We start from the raw sequence: 16,703 nt of genomic DNA, 5'->3' as shown, positions 1-16,703 counted from the left end.
TGTGTCCTCCTCTGTGAACACACTGCTTTTTCCTTCCTGAAAAGGCTGTATCTGCAACCAACAATGATCTCATTTGCACTCCTCTCACTTAAGATTTTATCAATACTATTACACTGAGCTGGAATTGTTTGGTTTTCATATTTAGGTGGGTTTTTTTCCAGAGAGGGGAGTTAAGAGTCTTACCACATGTGAGCTCTGTCCATATCTGTAGTATAATCATGTACTCCTAATACATAAAACATTTGAGAGCCTGTTGAATTATTTATGTAGTATGTATTTTAACTGGAGTTTTGCAGGGATGAAGCCTTCTGAGGTAAATGAGGCAATTTTCTTCCATGTAGTTCCATGCTGCATCTCTCTGCATATTTGCTGACAGGAATCTTTAGTTTGGGTTCTGGGTATATTCTTGTAGCCTGCAATAATATACAAGTTTAAGAAAAACCTTAATCCTTTTGGCCCAGATGATGTAAACCATGCAGGCAATTTTGAAGTTCCAGTGCAGTATTTACAGAGTTTTCCTTGGGGAATATTTACTATCAGCAAGGTGCTTTTCACAGAGGCTCTTATCTCCTGTAGGCTTCCTGAGGAGCAGGTACTGGGCACAAAACAAAGGCAGCAGTGATAGAAATTCCCCAGGCAGTGGGTGACAAAGCCTTTCACTTTTATGGTCACTGCTTCAAATTGAGCAAGGGAAAGTCAACTGCCTGCTGATGGATTTCTGGGGATCACTGTAATATGGATTATTGAGGCTGATTTCGGGAGTTCTGGTGCAGAACGCCTGCATTGCAGAAGCCACAAAAACTTGGTGCCTTTGCTGATGAGTTCAGGACAAAGAGCAACACTGACTACAGAGGGGGGATTAAATTTTCTCACCGTGTGCTGCCACAGCGTGTCCGTGGGGGCTCCGTGCTCCTGTCCCGGCGTGCGTGAACCCGGGGGTGGGATGGAAACAACAGAACCAGGGCTGCTGCCCTGCCTGCAGAGCCAGCAGAGCCGTGACGATGTGTCTGTGCTGCCATCTCTTCTCCCCTCACAGGTGGGCTGCAGATCGAGAGCAGCGAGGAGACGGACCAGGGCAAGTACGAGTGCGTGGCCAGCAACAGCGCCGGGGTGCGCTACTCGTCCCCCGCTAACCTTTACGTGAGAGGTAGGGAGCACAGCGGCTCAGCGGCACTCAGCCTCCTCCTCCCGGGCCCATCCCACCCCTCCTGAGCTGCCTGGAGCTCGGGGGTTCCCCACTGCTCCCCACTGCTCCCCACATCGCTGTGGGGCCCCAGAGCAGGGCTGGCTCGCCCACGGCCGAGTTAAGCGTGAGCCAAAGAGCGCACTCCAAAATCAGCCCGCAGAGCCCGCAGGGGAGGGAATCCCTTGGGCTGCAGAGAGGCCAGAATTGCCCTTTTTCCCAAAGGAGAGGGGCAGAGAAGCTGGAATTACCCTTTCTCACAAAGGAGAGGGGCAGAGAGGCCAGAATTGCCTTTTCTCCCAAAGGAGAGGGGCAGAGAGGCCAGAATTGCCCTTTTCTCCCAAAGGAGAGGGGCAGAGAGGCCAGAATTACCCTTTCTCCCAAAGGAGAGGGGCAGAGAGGCCGTAATGGCCCTTAATCCCAAAGGACCCAGGCCCTCTGGAAGCAAGGGGGGGTTTCAGTTCTGCCACTGTTGCTGTGAGAGGAGGGGAGGACCCCTCTGTGTCCCTGGATCCCCCCAGACTGCAGCAGGAGGATGCATTGGCACTGCTGCCCTCAGCATTGGCACTGCTGCCCTCAGTCCCAGCTGCTTTTCCCACTGCCAGCAGTAATTTGTCCCTGGTTCCTTAGGCACAAACGCTGGGCACAGAGCTGGGGACACCAGCAGCCATCCCTGCCTCAGTGACAGCCCCTTCACCCTGCAGCAGGGGAACAGATGACAGGGGATTGGCTTCTGCTCGATGTCCCCTCGATGTTCTCCCACCCCGTGGGCCAACAGCCTCTCCACTTTCTGTTATTTTGATCTCTCTGACCTGTAATATTTCGTGTGTAGCTTCGGTTTAACATCTTTCCACAGCAAAAAACATGAGAGAGCAGGGCTGGTCCTTCTCGATTAAAAAAAATAATAATTAATAAATAAAAAGAAAAAGAAAAATACCATTGGGAGGAAAAAAGAAAAGTTACATCCCAGCAAACTGTTCCCATTTCCATCCCATTGACAGAGGAGGCGCCTCCCACCTACACTCACGTTAATCTGCAGTCCAATGCAGAGCCATGCTCCTGTGTGCACTCCTTTCTCTCTCTCTTTCTCTCTCTCTCGTGTCTCACGCTCACTAAATCACATGCACATGGAGAGAAGGCTTTTAATAATTTAATGTTTCCAAGCTAAATTTTTAAATAGCCTTTTGTGGCCAGCTGGAAAATTGCGTTTGAGATTTGCCCTGTCGCCTGGGCCCTGAAACTCCACTTTTGGGAGTGTCAGTCTGGATCCAATACTAATTAGGGCTGAATCCATTGCAGACAGCTTAGCTGGAATGGTTTGGGTTCTTTAAAAACAACAACAAAAAACCAAACAAACAAACAAACAAAACTAAAAAGAAAAGAAACAGGAAAAATGTGGGGATTTTTCATTACTGTTTTGTTTATAAATTTCCTCTACTTTTCTGGCCACTCGGAAACTACCCAGGAGACAAAGGTTGTAACAGGGTGTTGTCTCCACACCTGGATGAGAGGGCTGCAGGTGATAGCCCTGTTCCTCCCCCAGTTAGCCCGTGTGTACCTGGGCCTGCCTGCAAACCAGCACTAACCTGCCGAGAGAGTGCAGAACACAGCGTGTCCCAGCTCGGCCTGTGGTTTGGGTGTTTTTCATGCTGTTTAATTCCTTGTTTCTTGTGTGTTAATATCGTGGAAAGGTAACAAATTTCTGAAATGGATTTGCTTTGGTGGGAGGGAGATTTCATGCACATTTTTCTTCCCGTTTTTTTTTTTTTGTTTTATAAGAGTCCCGAGCACTCTTGTGTTTCCAATTGACTTGTTTCTCCCATAACATGCTTGTCTCTATAGACCACCTGGGATAGGAGTTGTAAGTTTGAACATTGCAAGGAAATGCTTTGGTTTGGTTTTTGCTTTTCTTTTTCCTTCTTCTAATTATTTCTGTTTTCCTTATTCAGTCCCGTGGTGGAGTCAGAGTGAGCAGGGCTGGGTGTGGGGCTGGGGGGAGCGCTGGGGAGTGGCGCCTGGCCGGGCTGCTCCGCTCCCTTTTTCCAAGGAGCAGAAGGACTGCAGGGAGGGAGAATCCTGCCTGGGCTCAGCACCCCAGTGGGGGCTGATTCTGAGCTAGGATTGCTCCCAGCCCGGCCTCCCTGCGGAGCTCGGTTGGGCTTAAAGGGATGGGAGGGGGAGCGTTAGGAAGGCAGGAAAGAGGGTCGTTACTATCTTCATTTTTTTTTCCTTTCTTTTTATTTTGGTTAAGAGAAAAAAAAAACAATCAATCAATTTGCAGCTGACAGCCTTGAGAAGGCCTTTTTTTACTCTCTCTGTGTTTCCCCTATTTTTCTCTTCTCCTCATGTCATTGTGTTCCGCATCAAACCCCCTTAACATCCCTCAGAGCTACGAGAAGGTTGGTGTGGTTTTTTTCTTTTTTACTTTCTTTACCCACATTTTTACATTCGTAAGAGAAAAAAAAATATGAAAAAAAAATTTAAAAAATGAAACGAGAAAAAGCAAGAAATCTTTAAGATGAGCGAGACCCGCGCATTCCCGGGTCTCACGGAGATGAGTTGAGTTGCATTGTGGGCCTCTCTATGCATCCTTTGGTAATGTTGCTGAGTTCTTGCACTTTTTTGTCGTCATGGTTACCTTGCCGTTTGGACATTGGGCCTGATGCATGATAGGAGAATGTAACAATCTTCTTTGCATGCCACTTTTTAAATTAATTATGAATTATTTTTTTCAATATATAAATATGTATCGTTTCTTTTTGTTACACAATTCTTGTTTCTTTGAGGTGGATTTACTCTTACTTTCCAAATTTTTTGGTTCTGTTGGGTTTTTTGCTTTCTCTTGATTTCCTGTTTCTGTTATGATTGGTTATGCTGTGCTGTAGTTTATTCCAAACGCATTGTGAGAAGCCAGTGTTCCTGCCCACCCGGTGGTAACTGAACTCCTCAATCCCTCCAGGAGGAAAGGAGTCACACAGCTCTAACGCCTGTCCATGGAAGCCCTGCTATTTGGGACAAGCCTTTGTTTTGGGGGAGGGAGGGATCTGGGAAGTGGAAAAGATGGTGAGAACCCAGGGGGTCATTCCAAGAGTTAGTGCAGACCTTGGATCACGTTATTGATTATTTATTTCGTGAGGTGTGGCTCTTGTTCCGCCTCCTGCACGCAAAGCAAAGCCCTGACCCCTCTCCGGGGGCTTCCCCAGCTATGGGAGCTCTCTCACTGCTCACTGCCCAGTTCCCTCCAGGAACACCAGGAGCAGGGGCTGTCAGCCCAGCGTGGCACTGACAGAGAGCTCCCTGCTGATCCCAAATCCCACGCTGTTCTCTCCTGGAGCACCCACGAGTGCGTGGAGAGCCCGTGGCAAGGCAGAGCCCAGCTCCAGGCAGAGCCTGGCAGAATCCCGTGGAGGAGGTGACACCTCGTCCTGGGAGGGCTGGGAGGGAAGGGCAGCTGGGCAGCTGCCTCCTGGCTCTGCCTCTCCCCATTGCCCTGCTCCCTTCCTGGGATTTATCCATTGCTGCCTGGTGCAGGCACCTCAAAACCCAGCCAGGCACAGCGAAGGCAGAGCCTCCTTCCTAAAGGAGCGTGGGAGGAGAACTGCAGCTGTGCTGGGGCACATCTGGCAGCTGCAGCTATTGCAAACAGCAACCAGCAATCTGGCCAGTGACATTGGAGCTGAAAAAGCCTCTTTTCCCTCTTCTCATCTCCCTGTTTATCCCCAAGAAGCTCCTGTTGCCTCCCATGTGTGCATCCCGAGCGGGTGAGGCACATGGGAGAGTGAACAGGGGGTTTGCAGTGTGTCAGTGGTACCAGTGGTGCTTGGTGCTTCCCCTGTGCAGAACTGAATGCCAGCCCTTTCCCTGGCTATGCCTTCCCCTCTGCCCGCCAGTCCTCACCTCTCAATCAGCTACCAAAGGAGTGGCTTTCCTAGGGCACAGGTATTAAAGCTGTGTGATTTTTGAGAAATCCAGTGCAGTATTGACACAGTATCTGTCTCTCTCTTTCTCTCTCTCTCTCTTTCTCTCTGTCTGTCCTTCTCTTTTTTTCTTAAAATGCTGAGATTTCAGTGCTCGGACCCTCAGTGCTGGTATTCTCCCCTCCCCTTCTGAGTCTCCTCCCTCCCTGTAGGTACCAGGGTACCACTCCCAAATGCTGCGCTCTTGATAATTCTCTGGGAAGAGACCAGCTGTGGCTCTTCTGACTTGGATGCCAACAATAGCCAAAAAACATCCCTCAGTCCCAAGGCTCTTTTTAAAGGCAAAAAAAAAAAATCTAAATAAATGAAGAAAAAAATGCTTTTTCTATTAAAAACAACAACAACAAAAAAAGGAATAGCATTTGAAATGAGGTATTCCCATCCCACCTCCCTCCTGCCTAGGACTAAAAGGTGATAATCACTCCTAATTACAGGATTTTCCTTCATGACTAGGAGTTTGAGTTTCAGGATTTAGGTGCAATTAAAAAGGGATTTATACACCATTATTTTTTATTTGTTTATTTTCTCTTTTATAAAATATTTCTAACATGGCCAAACTGCACTGCTGCTGCTAAGAATCTCTTGTGATCTGAGAAGGCTTGAAGATTAAATTCTTCCTTAAGAGCCAATAAAAATAAAAGTAATGATAATGATATCAACAACAATAAACTAAAGCTAAATGGGATGTAATCATGAAAGGCTGGAATGACACTGGGTGAGGAAATGGAGATTTGATACCTGCCTAGAAAAGGCTGTTACGGTCTTTGAGCAACCTGGTCTAGTGGAAGGTGTCCTGTGAGGACAGGATGGGCTTTAAGGTCCTTCCAACCCAAACCATGGGCATGGTCTTGAAATTATTGGTGAAGGGTTTGCCTCGTGTGTTATTACAGGTCAGATCATGCCATGCTCCAAAATAACAGAGTGCTAACAGGGGATACCCAAGGTCAGAGGCAGAAGCTTCTTTCTGGAGACCACAAAAGCAGGTCAGAAGCAGGTGAGGTGATCTCTGCCACCAGCCCAGGTGTGTGGCAGTTTAGGCTGAGCCACCTGTCCAGGGTTCACCTGTGGTTGGTGAAAAGATGGATGCAGTTCTAGGGGCAAGCCAGTACCTTGGTGGGAATCCTGGTTTTTACGGGAGCCATGCAGCTCACCTGGCTTTCAGAAGTCTCCTTGGATGCTTCTCGGTATCCCTAGGGACACAAGTGCCACCAAACCTGTGGCCCATAGCGATTGCAGGAAAGGATGGATTCAAAATCCTGCAAATGCAGAGCTGCCTGCCCATAGTGGTGTTGAGAGGCTGCCCCTGGATCCCTGGAAGTGTCCAGGGCCAGGTTGGACAAAGTTTGGAGCAGCATGGGACAGTGGAAGGTGTCCCTGCCCATGGCAGAGGTGACACTTTGAGGTCCTTTCCAGCCCAGGGCACTCTGTGGTGTTTTTGTCTGTGATCAGGGACCATGTGGGGGGCTCAACCATTACCCCAGCAAGGGCATGTGTCCCCTCAGCCAGGACCTGTGTCCCCTCAGCCAGGAGCTTTGTCCCCTCCGCCAGGGGCTTTGTCCTCTCAGCCAAGACCTGTGTCCCCTCAGACAGGACCTGTGTCCCCTCAGACAGGAGCTTTGTCCCCTCAGACAGGACCTGTGTCCCCTCAGCCAGGAGCTTTGTCCCTTCAGCCAGGGGCTTTGTCCCCTCAGCCAGGAGCTTTGTCTCCTCAGCCTGGACCTGTGTCCCCTCAGCCAGGAGCTGTGTCCCCTCAGCCAGGACCTGTGTCCCTCAGCCAGGGGCTTTGTCCCCTCAGCCTGGACCTGTGTCCCCTCAGCCAGGAGCTGTGTCCCCTCAGCCAGGACCTGTGTCCCTCAGCCAGGACCTGTGGCCAGAGCTGGTTTGCCCCCTGGAAATGCAGCACTCTGCAGCTCTCCTCTTCATTTGGGAAGCTGCAGGCGGTCACCTCGATTGCTGTGGTTTGATCCCAAAATGCAGCTGCTGGCTGGGATGGAGGCCTGTGTGGAAGGACCTCGTGTCCCTGTGCTCCTCCACGGCCCAGAGGGAAGGAGGGATGAGCAGTGAGAGCCGTGCTTCAGATGCCCCAGAGCTGCTGCTGCTGGTACAGGACACGTTGTCGTGGTTGAATGTAGCAGAATTAAGAATTTTCCCCTTTTTCACACAGTGGGGCCGTGTCAGAAGGTACAAAAGGCAGCAGTTGGGATGCTGCAGGGATAATCCTTTCTGCTCTCTGCTCCAGCTTCTTTTGGCTCTGCTCTTTTCCAGCCCAGGGAGCCGTAAATGGCTCAGCAGGCATTTAAAGCAGCTCAGGGCCTGCCTTTGCTGCTTGTCACCATCAGCACAAGCTTTGTCACCCCCGGCCAGGTTCTGCAGCCCAGGCCCTGCTGAGAACATTGCCAGGAACTCCCAAGGCTCTCTGGAAAACCTCAGCTCATTGAGAGACCAAAGATGAAACCAGGCCAGGGCAAAACATGTAAGAGCTGAACTAGTGGAAATCAATTAAAATAAAACCCACAGAAAGGGCAGGGATAGTGTGCTGAGCACCTCAGGAAATAAAGCTTCAAAATAGATTAAAATGTGACTAATTTAAGCAATAATTTAGGCTGTAGCCTGGGTTAAGTTTGGCATATGAGTAATTTGACCATCAGACCAGAGCTGTTAGTTGGTTCCAGGTGGAACCATTGCTGAACTTTTCCCTTTCAATCCCATTTAGAGGTTGAAGGAAATAATTCCACATGCACTATAGATTTAACAAATAGCCACAAGGTCAAAACAGTCATTGGTATTTTAAACTGTAGGAATTTTAATATCTTTTTAGACTAGATTGATAATAAATTCTTTAATGGAGAAGGAGGGAGGCAGAACCACCACTGGGTTGTACAGCTGCCTCTGCAGTCCCCAGTTTCCAGGTGCTAAAATTGAGGGATGGAGAGTTCTGGGATGATTTTAAGGGATTATTTTAGCACTTCTGTGGGTGGGGGAGCGCCCTGTCCGTGTTTGGGGTGTCCTCAGCTCTGAAATTCTAGTTCCAAACCAAACAAAGCAAACAAAAACTTCACTGTGTTTCTGCAGAAGGATTTCTCAAGGGTATCAGGAAATGGAAATGGATACAAAAAGCCACCCCCATAAAAAAAAAACCAACCAAAAAAAAAATCCAAACTGTGTATATATCTATGTATATACATGACTATCTCTCTATAGAGGGCACTTTGCAGGAACACTGTGCTGTACTGATCTCGAAATCTCTGCCTGCCTGTGTCTCTTACACCTTTTGCATTGCTGTTCTCTTTGTTTTAGGGGAAAAAATTAGATTACACCTTGTCAAATTAAAATAACAAAAACTAAAACAGTCAAGTCTGTGTTTAAAATTACAGAGCTGCGTGAAAAACAATTGGATTCTGATTATTTTCTGTTCAATCCTGTAAAAAACAACAGAAAAAAAAAAAAAAAAGAATTGCAAAAGACCAGAGATGTTCAGCCAGCCTGTCGCTCAGCTAATGTGATTTTTTAAGTGAAAAGTAACAATTATTGGGAAGGTAATGGATTTCCTCCAGACCAAATCCAAGCCTTGGTCTCATTCTTTATTTATCTACCTATTTACCTATTTATTTTATTTACTGTGAAGGAAATGAGGAAGGAGGTGGGCAGGAGGAGGGAAGCTTCTCATCCTGTGGAGGGGCAGAGGTCGGAAATCCAAAGCCCAAAAGGTCTCACCCCAGGGGAATGAGCCTGGAATTGGAACGGGAGAGGGAGAGGCAGAGGCGGCTGCACGGACACGCAGGGCCAGGGCCAGACCACATTTGGGAGGGGAGGACAGGTGTAATCTAAGCTTCACTAATAATTAGAGGCTGCACATTATTTTGGCACCCTTTCCCCTACCCCTCCTCATTTTGGAGCAAGACGGAATGACTCCTGTCTCCCCAAAATGGCCAATAATGTCCGCCTTCTCACCTCATTTGGAGCAGCAGCTTGCTGAGTGTCAAAATGTTTAATACCATTTGGTTTTGTTTGGTGCTTTCAACCAGTCACTTCACTTTCTTTTGTTTCCTTTTCTTTTCCGATTAATTTCTTCTTTAAGGTATAAGATGCATTTCTCTTTGAGTTGGTTTAATGTGAATCGGGGTTTGAAGTGACAGGTTCTTGTCCAGGACATTCTCCTTTTACCCACCTTGCTCCTCCTCCAACATTTTTTCTCTCTGAGGGAATCTGGAAGGGGCTTTAAAAGAGCAGCTGGTGGTGTTCCTCAGCACAAACTGGCTGGTCCTCAGGTTTCTCTCATTAGCAGCATCATGGAAACACATTTTAAGGATGGATTCTGGTGTTGCAAAAGTCAACCCACTGGATCTCCCAGTGTCTCTTCCAATCAGGTCTGTAAATGTTGCAAAAACACCTCTCACCTTGTGGACCCCGAGTGGTGATGGGGAACCTGAGCCGTGCTGATTGGGACCAAAAAAAGCCAAAAATGCCACTCACAGAACACAAACTGGGTCAACCTCTGCCTCCGTGAGCAGCAACAAAACCAATTGGCTTCCCAAGGGTGTGAAAAGTTATGGATCTGTTCTGTTTCTGAAAAAAAGCACAATTTGGGGTGCAGATTTGCAGTGTGAAATGCTTATCCAACAATTAAACAGACTCATAACTAACTGCACTTAAGAAATTTCCCTGTGCCTCTGAAATGGCTTCTCTGCATTGAAATAATTATTGCACCCCAAACATCCAGCTCTAGTCCTGGAATTTGGTTCTATCCATAACAAGCTGTATCCTTGTTTGAAAAAAGGCTCCTGAGAGTTTTTTGGCCATGGACAATGTCTGTTTGTGTGTGCCTGCTTGTGTGTGTCTGTCGGGAGCTGTTGCACATGGAGCATGCACGTCCGTGTACGCATGCGGGATCTGGCAAAGCTGTCCTGGAAACCAAACACCCCTGGAACTCAGGGAAGGTCCTTCTTGCACCACAAACTGGGAAAAGTGTTATTAGGCAAGTGTCAATAAAGCAGAGGCCTGACTGCCCCATCCCAATGTTTCCTTTCCAGAGAGGGCAGTTCTGTTCTTCCCGATCCTTTGAAAGTGTTGGATGGCAAAATGGAAGGGATCTCTCCACCCAAATTTTTTCTTGTGAAATTCCTCTCCTTCAGCTGCTGTGGAGCTGGACCCAGAGCTGAAATTGGTCTTGATTCCATTTCCAGCTTCCTTTCCACCACGACTCTCCTCCTCCTGGGCCTTGACCTAAAGGCTGACCCAGAGATTCTCAGCTTGACAAATTCCCTCTCTCCAGCCAGATGCAAATGTTCCAGCAATTAAAATAAGCAGCTGCCTGGTGGCTCTGGGTAGCCAGAGATGAACCCTGTGCCTGTTGTGGTTATTGCAGCCCTAAGCCATCACAGGGCTGTATCCAGGGGATTCTCTGAGGTCCCCAACATTTAACTGGAGTTCTTTTCCCATCCTAGACAGTGTGTGGATGTTGGTATATCTGTGCACACAGGAGAGTCTAGGGGTTTTTTTAAACCAGGATGCACCAAGGAAGTGCTGCTGCCTGTTTTGGGCTCCTATCAACCCTATTCCAAATTCTCCCTCCTTGTGGAACAGGTGATGCTGAGGGCTGGCATCCAGAGGTGCTGGGTGCTTGGTGCTTCCCTTGGAGGGTGACAAATGCCACTAAAGCAGCCCAAAGTAAGGATCCCTGAGACCCCAGGGCTGACCTGCACCTCTGGGAGCTGTCAGGAGGAGGGCAGGGCTGCTCTGCAGCTTTCTGGGAACGTGCTCTGTGCAGCCCCTGAGCTTGTGTTTTGTGAGTGGATTTCTCCTCCCCTGCCCCAAACCACAGCCAGGAGCAGTCGGTTCCCTTCAGACTCCGATTCTCAGCGCTCCGCCCTACATCAGATGATGCTTTTCAGTTATTAAATTCTGGTTTGTTCTTTTTCTTTTCTTTGTTTTCTTATTTTTTTTCCCTTTCTTTTTCAGTTGGGTTTCATTTCTTTGCGATTAGCTTCGGTTTGGATTAATTGTCTTGTTCTGTTCCCATGACAACTCAGTGTTTGCATCCCACCTGCCGTTGTTTGTTGCTGTTGATGCTGTTTGCTGGCCGGATCTTGTCCGGATGTGTCTCCCCATTCCTCCTCACCTTTCCCACCTTGCCTCCCCTCTCCGGAAGGTCACATACCAGCCCCCCCTCAGAAGAGTCATCCCACCCCAGATCTGTCTGCATGTTGACCCCACTTGTTTCTTTCCGAGTTCTCTCCATCTTGTCTCAGACTGTGACAGGTGTGGTTTCCACCTGGCTCCATTTTCTGAAGTGTGGTACTTCTGGAAGCAGGATGGAGTAGGAAACAGGGATGCACCCTCTTGGCTAGGGCTAAATGTTCTCCCTAGGGGCAGGAGGGAGCAAGGAGCACGTTCCTGATCCTTTGAGCCAGTGCCTGAGGTGGAACAAACACCGTGGTACCCTCCTTACACCTTTCTGCAGGTAGAAAATCATCTTCTAGTGTCAGTGGCCAGGTGAGCTTGCAGCCCCTCCCTCCACATCCCCATCCTTCTCCCAGCTGAGGGCATGCCCCCCATTCTCTCTGCAAATCCGTGCATGCAGGAATTCCCCTTTGCCACCTCTGAGCTTCTAATGCCACCAATCTGGAAGTCTTCTCTTCCTTGCCTCCCAGTGCTGGTTCCTCGCTACTGGTTCTCACAGAAAAGGGTCTGACAGCCTGATGGGGAGAGCAGACCTTGCTGTGACAATGTCTCTTGTCACCTTGCAGGGTTGGCCTTTGTTTGCCAAAGCCCCGCTAAACAGCAAACAGCTTCTGCCTCTCCTGGCAGTGCCCTTCCCCTTGGAAAAGATCCACAAAGCTGGAAGATAAATACTAGCAAGCCCCAAGACCGTTCCAGGGGACATCTGAAGGCACTGGGAGGGACAATGGCAGGCTCAGTCCTGCTGTCCTTTGCTTTGCTTTGGCATGAGGCAAAGCCACCAAGCTTTGGAGAGGCTGTGCAGAGGTTACCTGGGAACAGGCAGCAGGAACAGGATGTTCTCAGCCCTCTGGACCCTCCTGCCCCTCGCCCACCCTGCCTGTGGCAGTTCCTGCATGGCTGTCCCTGGAGCTGGAGGAGTCTTGCACCCCTGCTAGCCTCCAGCTGCTGCAGTTCCTGCATTTTCCCCAGTTCCTGTATCCTTTTGTCTTTCTTGTCGGAGGAGACCCTGCCCTCAGCCCCCTCCCTAGGCCTTCTCTGATCCACACACATTCTCCTTTGTCCTTTCCCCCCTAAAGAAGGGCACCCAGCATCTCTCCAGCCAGCCCAGGTAGCTCAGAAAATGGAGCCAAGGAAGCCACAGCCTCCCCTTTGCGTCCATGTTCTTCCTGTGTAAGGTCTGGAAGCTGCATCCACCTCTCTGCTAAGGAGATGCACAGAACATGTCACTGTTTTCTCAACGTTAAAAGTTTCATTACCTTGTTTTTCTTATTAATTCTATTCTATTTATTATTCCGCCAGGGCTGAGATGTGACAATGTGAGCCACCACATTGAGTCACATCAGCTAGAAAAAGTATGCAGCATTAAAGTGGGTTTCCCCCTCCCCTCCCTCTCTCTCTCTCTTCTTTCTCCCTTCCCCTCTTGTTCTCCTTCTCCTGGTCTTCCTTCCTTTCTCTGTCGCTCACTTTCTATCCAGTATCCATGTGGGCATTTGCTGCCGCCCAGAAATTATATTTCTCTGCATTTTCCTCTCTCTTTCTCTCTTTCTCTCTCTCTCTTTTTTACCTATTTTGCATGATGTTTGTGACTCTGAGAGCTGCATCTATCGATGGAACCGTGTCAGATCTTAAAGAGGCTTCGTTAGGGTTTCTATACCCGAAAACCACAAAAATTTCATTAGAGTTTCTCATCTTTTCCACACTCTCTCTTGCTCCAGGGGGGCTGTGTTCCCCTGGACGCTTCTCACACGCAGACACCGACCAAATTCTGTCCCACTCCGGGGATTCCCTCTCCTCCCTCGTTTATCCTTTTACTTTTCACTTCTCAAGTGGAGCGTCTGGCATTTGGGGATGTGATACTTCTCTCTTTGTTGAATTCTCTGGGTCCAACAAGGCAAAACATTGAGAAGTTTCCATCTCCATCCCAAACCTTCTCCTGGGCCCCCACCCCATGTCTGCAGCAGCCCTGGGTGGGAGAGGGCCCCTCTCTGGAGGGGGCACCTGGACCACGCCGAGTGGTGGTGGATGGAGAAGGAGACCTTCTCTCTTCCTCAGGAGAAGGGGACCCGGGACTCAGACCCCACTGGGAGAGGGAGGAGCAGGGTCCCGGGGTGTGGAGCGGGGAGCTGGGGGCCCCAGCGGCCGCGGAGGAGAAGTTTGGGCTCTCGCCATGCCAGCTCTTGCCAGTAAAGATGAGAAATTGCTAATAAATTTTTGTGTATTTATCTGTGCTGTGATGGGTCTAATCTTGATCAATGGAACCCTGTTGCTATGAAATATCGCTTTTATGTCTATATTCTATATATTGTTTGTGAAGTACGAATTTATTTGGAGTTCATTTTTTTGGTTTTCGGTTTTTGATTTTTTCATTTCTTTGGTTTTTTGTTTCGTTTTTAATGAAGGAAGAAAATAAACTATGACAAACCCCATCTATATTTAAATTATCTTTTACTCTTTTTTCTTTTTCTCCTTTCTTTTTCTTTCCTTTCCTTTTTAATTTTTTTGGCTTTTTTATTTTTTTCCTCTTCGTTTTTTTGTTCGTTCGTTTGTTTTGCTTTGCTTTTCCGTTTTGTTTTTTTGTTACCTCTGTGCGTCTCGTCCACAGTTCGCCGTGTGGCCCCTCGCTTCTCCATCCTCCCTGTCAGCCATGAAATCATGCCCGGGGGCAACGTCAACATCACCTGCGTGGCCGTGGGGTCTCCCATGCCCTACGTGAAGTGGATGCAGGGAGCAGAGGACCTGACGCCCGAGGATGACATGCCCGTGGGCAGGAACGTCCTGGAGCTCACGGACGTCAAGGACTCTGCCAACTACACCTGCGTGGCCATGTCCAGCCTGGGAGTCATAGAAGCCGTTGCCCAGATCACGGTGAAATGTAAGGGAGTGGGAGCAGGGTCCTGAGTGCACGTGTGGGAGTGGGCACGTGCCAGGCAGGCGTGCGGGCACGGCCAGAGCTGAGTGTCCGAGCATGAGTGCAGGGGATGCCTGGGCACGTGTCCTGCTTGTGCATGGGAGCGATGGTGGGACGTGTAGCAAAATGGGAATGTGCCATGGTTTGTGCCTGTGTCATCGTGTGTCTGCATGGGGAGAGCCTGTGGCTGCCACAGGGGACACAGTCCTGCATGTCCAGCTGTCCTGCACAAATGGAATGTCCATGCATAGGGACAACCTTGCATGTCCAGGTGTCCTGCACAAATGGGATGTCCATGGATAGGGACAGTCCTGCATGTCCAGGTGTCCTGCACAAATGGGATGTCCATGGATAGGGACAGTCCTGCATGTCCAGGTGTCCTGCACAAATGGGATGTCCATGGAAAGAGACACAGTTCTGCATGTCCATGTGTCCTGCACAAATGGGATGTATGTCCATGGATAGGGACAGTCCTGCATGTCCTGGTGTTCCTGCACAAATGAGGTGTCCATGGATAGAGATGAAGTTCTGCATGTCCAGGTGTTCTGCACAAATGGGATGTGTGTCCATGCACAGGGACAGCCCTGCATGTCCAAGTGTCCTGCACAAATGGGATATGTGTCCATGGATAAGGACACAGCTCTGCATGTCCTGGTGCTCCTGCACAAGCGGGATGTGTGCATGGCCAGGGACACCGTGGCTGTATCGTGAGCCTGGCTGCAGGAGTGTCAGTCCCTGTCCTTACCTGTGTGCACACGTGGAGCTCTGTGAGCACGAGCAGCAGGACAGACGTGTGCACCATGAGTGCCCCGTGCTGTGATCTGTGCGTGTCCTTGGGGATCCCACACACAGGGAATCCCCCAGTGGAGGGGAAGCTGGTGGCTGGAGACCTTCCCTTGTGTTAGGACACCTGAGCTGGTTGTTATGAAGAAAACTGTGGCTCAAATCCCTGCATGCTGTGTCTGTCCTGATGTACGAGGCTGGCTGGGCACTGTGCAAGGAGCCTTGGATGGCTTGGAGCCTGCATGCCATCCTGTTCCAAGGGCTGAGATTCAGCCAAGGCCCTGAGGATTTCTGGCATGTGCACCCTTGCAGTAGAGCTTAGTTCCAGCATCTTAGTGGCCGTTGTTGCCTCAGCAAGATGGGAAATAAGCCCAGCTTCCAGCTAGTGATTCCCAAGAGGAAGACGGGTGCCATCTTCAATCTATTCTGTCCTCAGCAGGGGAGTATTAAACCCAAGCAGGACCCCCAGAGGTTGGGTGAGTGTAGAGCTCTGTGTGAGCTGGTGCTGCTCCAAGTACTGGTGTTGCCCATGAGGGATCTGGGAAAGGTGGGGTGGGAAAAGATCCATGGGTGGGGGAGAGAAGAAACACTTGGGAGAAAGGGATAAGGAAAAACAATCCTGGTGTATCAGTGATCTGTCTGAGGAAGGTCTGGCCAGAGAAATGAGTAGGGACTAGAGAATCTTGGTGTGATACCCATTCTGAGCTTCTGCACAAGCAGTGGGGCTCTTGTGCCAGCAGAAAGATGCCTGGGGCTGGACTCGGGTCCTCTTTATTTTCCTAAGTATTTCCTTCCTTCCCTTTTTTCCCTGATTTACCCTCTCAATCTAAAAAGCTGCTGTGTAGGGCAGATTGTTTCTGCTTCCAACTCTCCCGTCTCTTCACATGGCAAATCTCACCCTGCTGGTAGTTTCTGTCTCTTGTAATTTAGTTTGGATCATGTTCCCTGCACTGTTCCTGTGTGTGAGCACCTGCATCTGGCACAGGCAGAAGGTGAAAGGAGAAGTTTGAGCTTCACTGTGATCAGGTCTAGAGAAGTTAGGCTTCAAGGCCAGGTTGGACAGGGCTTGGAGCCACCTGGGCCAGTGGAAGGTGTCCCACTGGGGTTCCGCTGGATAGGCTTTAAGGCCCCTTTCAACCCAAAACATTCTGGGATTCCATGATAAGAAGTTGAAAAGGGTCTAAAGTGAGAAGCTTGAGAACAGGTGAAGTGAGAACATGTATCAGGTGCAGTTAAAGTGCTGAGCAGTGTGCAGTCCCCAGCAGGCTCATGGGGAACTCCCTGGCTGAGGGAGAGGGAAGATGAGGATTAACAGTTTGTGGCTTGAGGGGAAGCCCTCCCAGCATTTCTGGAGATTTGTTCTGGAGAGCAGAGCCTGCCCTGTGCCATTCCTTGCTGGTGGAGGCTCAGCAGAGCTGTGAGCACATGCTGGGAAGGAGCTGAGGAGCTGCTCTCCCTCCCTGCCCCCAGAGGGTGGATGTGCAGCTGAAGCCTGCGCTAATGATTCCAGATGTTTAGCTGAACACTTTGCCTTTGATGGAGCAGTTTAAGGAGGATAATAGAGTGGATAACTAGGTTCCTCATATTCCAGCAGCACTTTCCTGAGCTGCCAGGATTGGTGCTGTGCCTCTGCCTCCTGCAGTCCTAACCAGACCAATTAGGTGCCATTTCA

General features: G+C 49.5%; 1 protein-coding gene and 1 long non-coding RNA gene across 3 annotated transcripts in view; one reads left to right on the top strand and one right to left on the bottom strand.

Annotated features, from left to right (window-relative positions):
• The window catches only part of PTPRS (protein tyrosine phosphatase receptor type S), a 133,076-nt gene that overhangs the window by 71,970 nt on the left and 44,403 nt on the right, over positions 1 to 16,703 (top strand). Inside the window, exons 6-8 of one of the 2 annotated variants that reach the window (XM_072919461.1) lie at positions 1,037 to 1,147; positions 3,571 to 3,582; positions 13,943 to 14,212. In XM_072919461.1, the coding sequence (XP_072775562.1) occupies positions 1,037 to 1,147; positions 3,571 to 3,582; positions 13,943 to 14,212 (393 nt within the window). The remainder of the gene's footprint in view (positions 1 to 1,036; positions 1,148 to 3,570; positions 3,583 to 13,942; positions 14,213 to 16,703) is intronic. The other variant, XM_072919460.1, reaches the window with a different exon arrangement.
• On the bottom strand, positions 6,555 to 7,157 carry LOC140680785 (uncharacterized). Its single transcript, XR_012052180.1, has 3 exons — positions 7,025 to 7,157; positions 6,880 to 6,983; positions 6,555 to 6,669 (listed from the first exon to the last, which is right to left on the bottom strand). It is a non-coding gene; the product is annotated as an uncharacterized lncRNA (long non-coding RNA).

The sequence above is a fragment of the Taeniopygia guttata genome, chromosome 28 (assembly GCF_048771995.1).
Source record: "Taeniopygia guttata chromosome 28, bTaeGut7.mat, whole genome shotgun sequence".
NCBI lineage: Eukaryota > Metazoa > Chordata > Aves > Passeriformes > Estrildidae > Taeniopygia > Taeniopygia guttata.
This window is presented reverse-complemented; position numbering and strand designations above follow the sequence as displayed.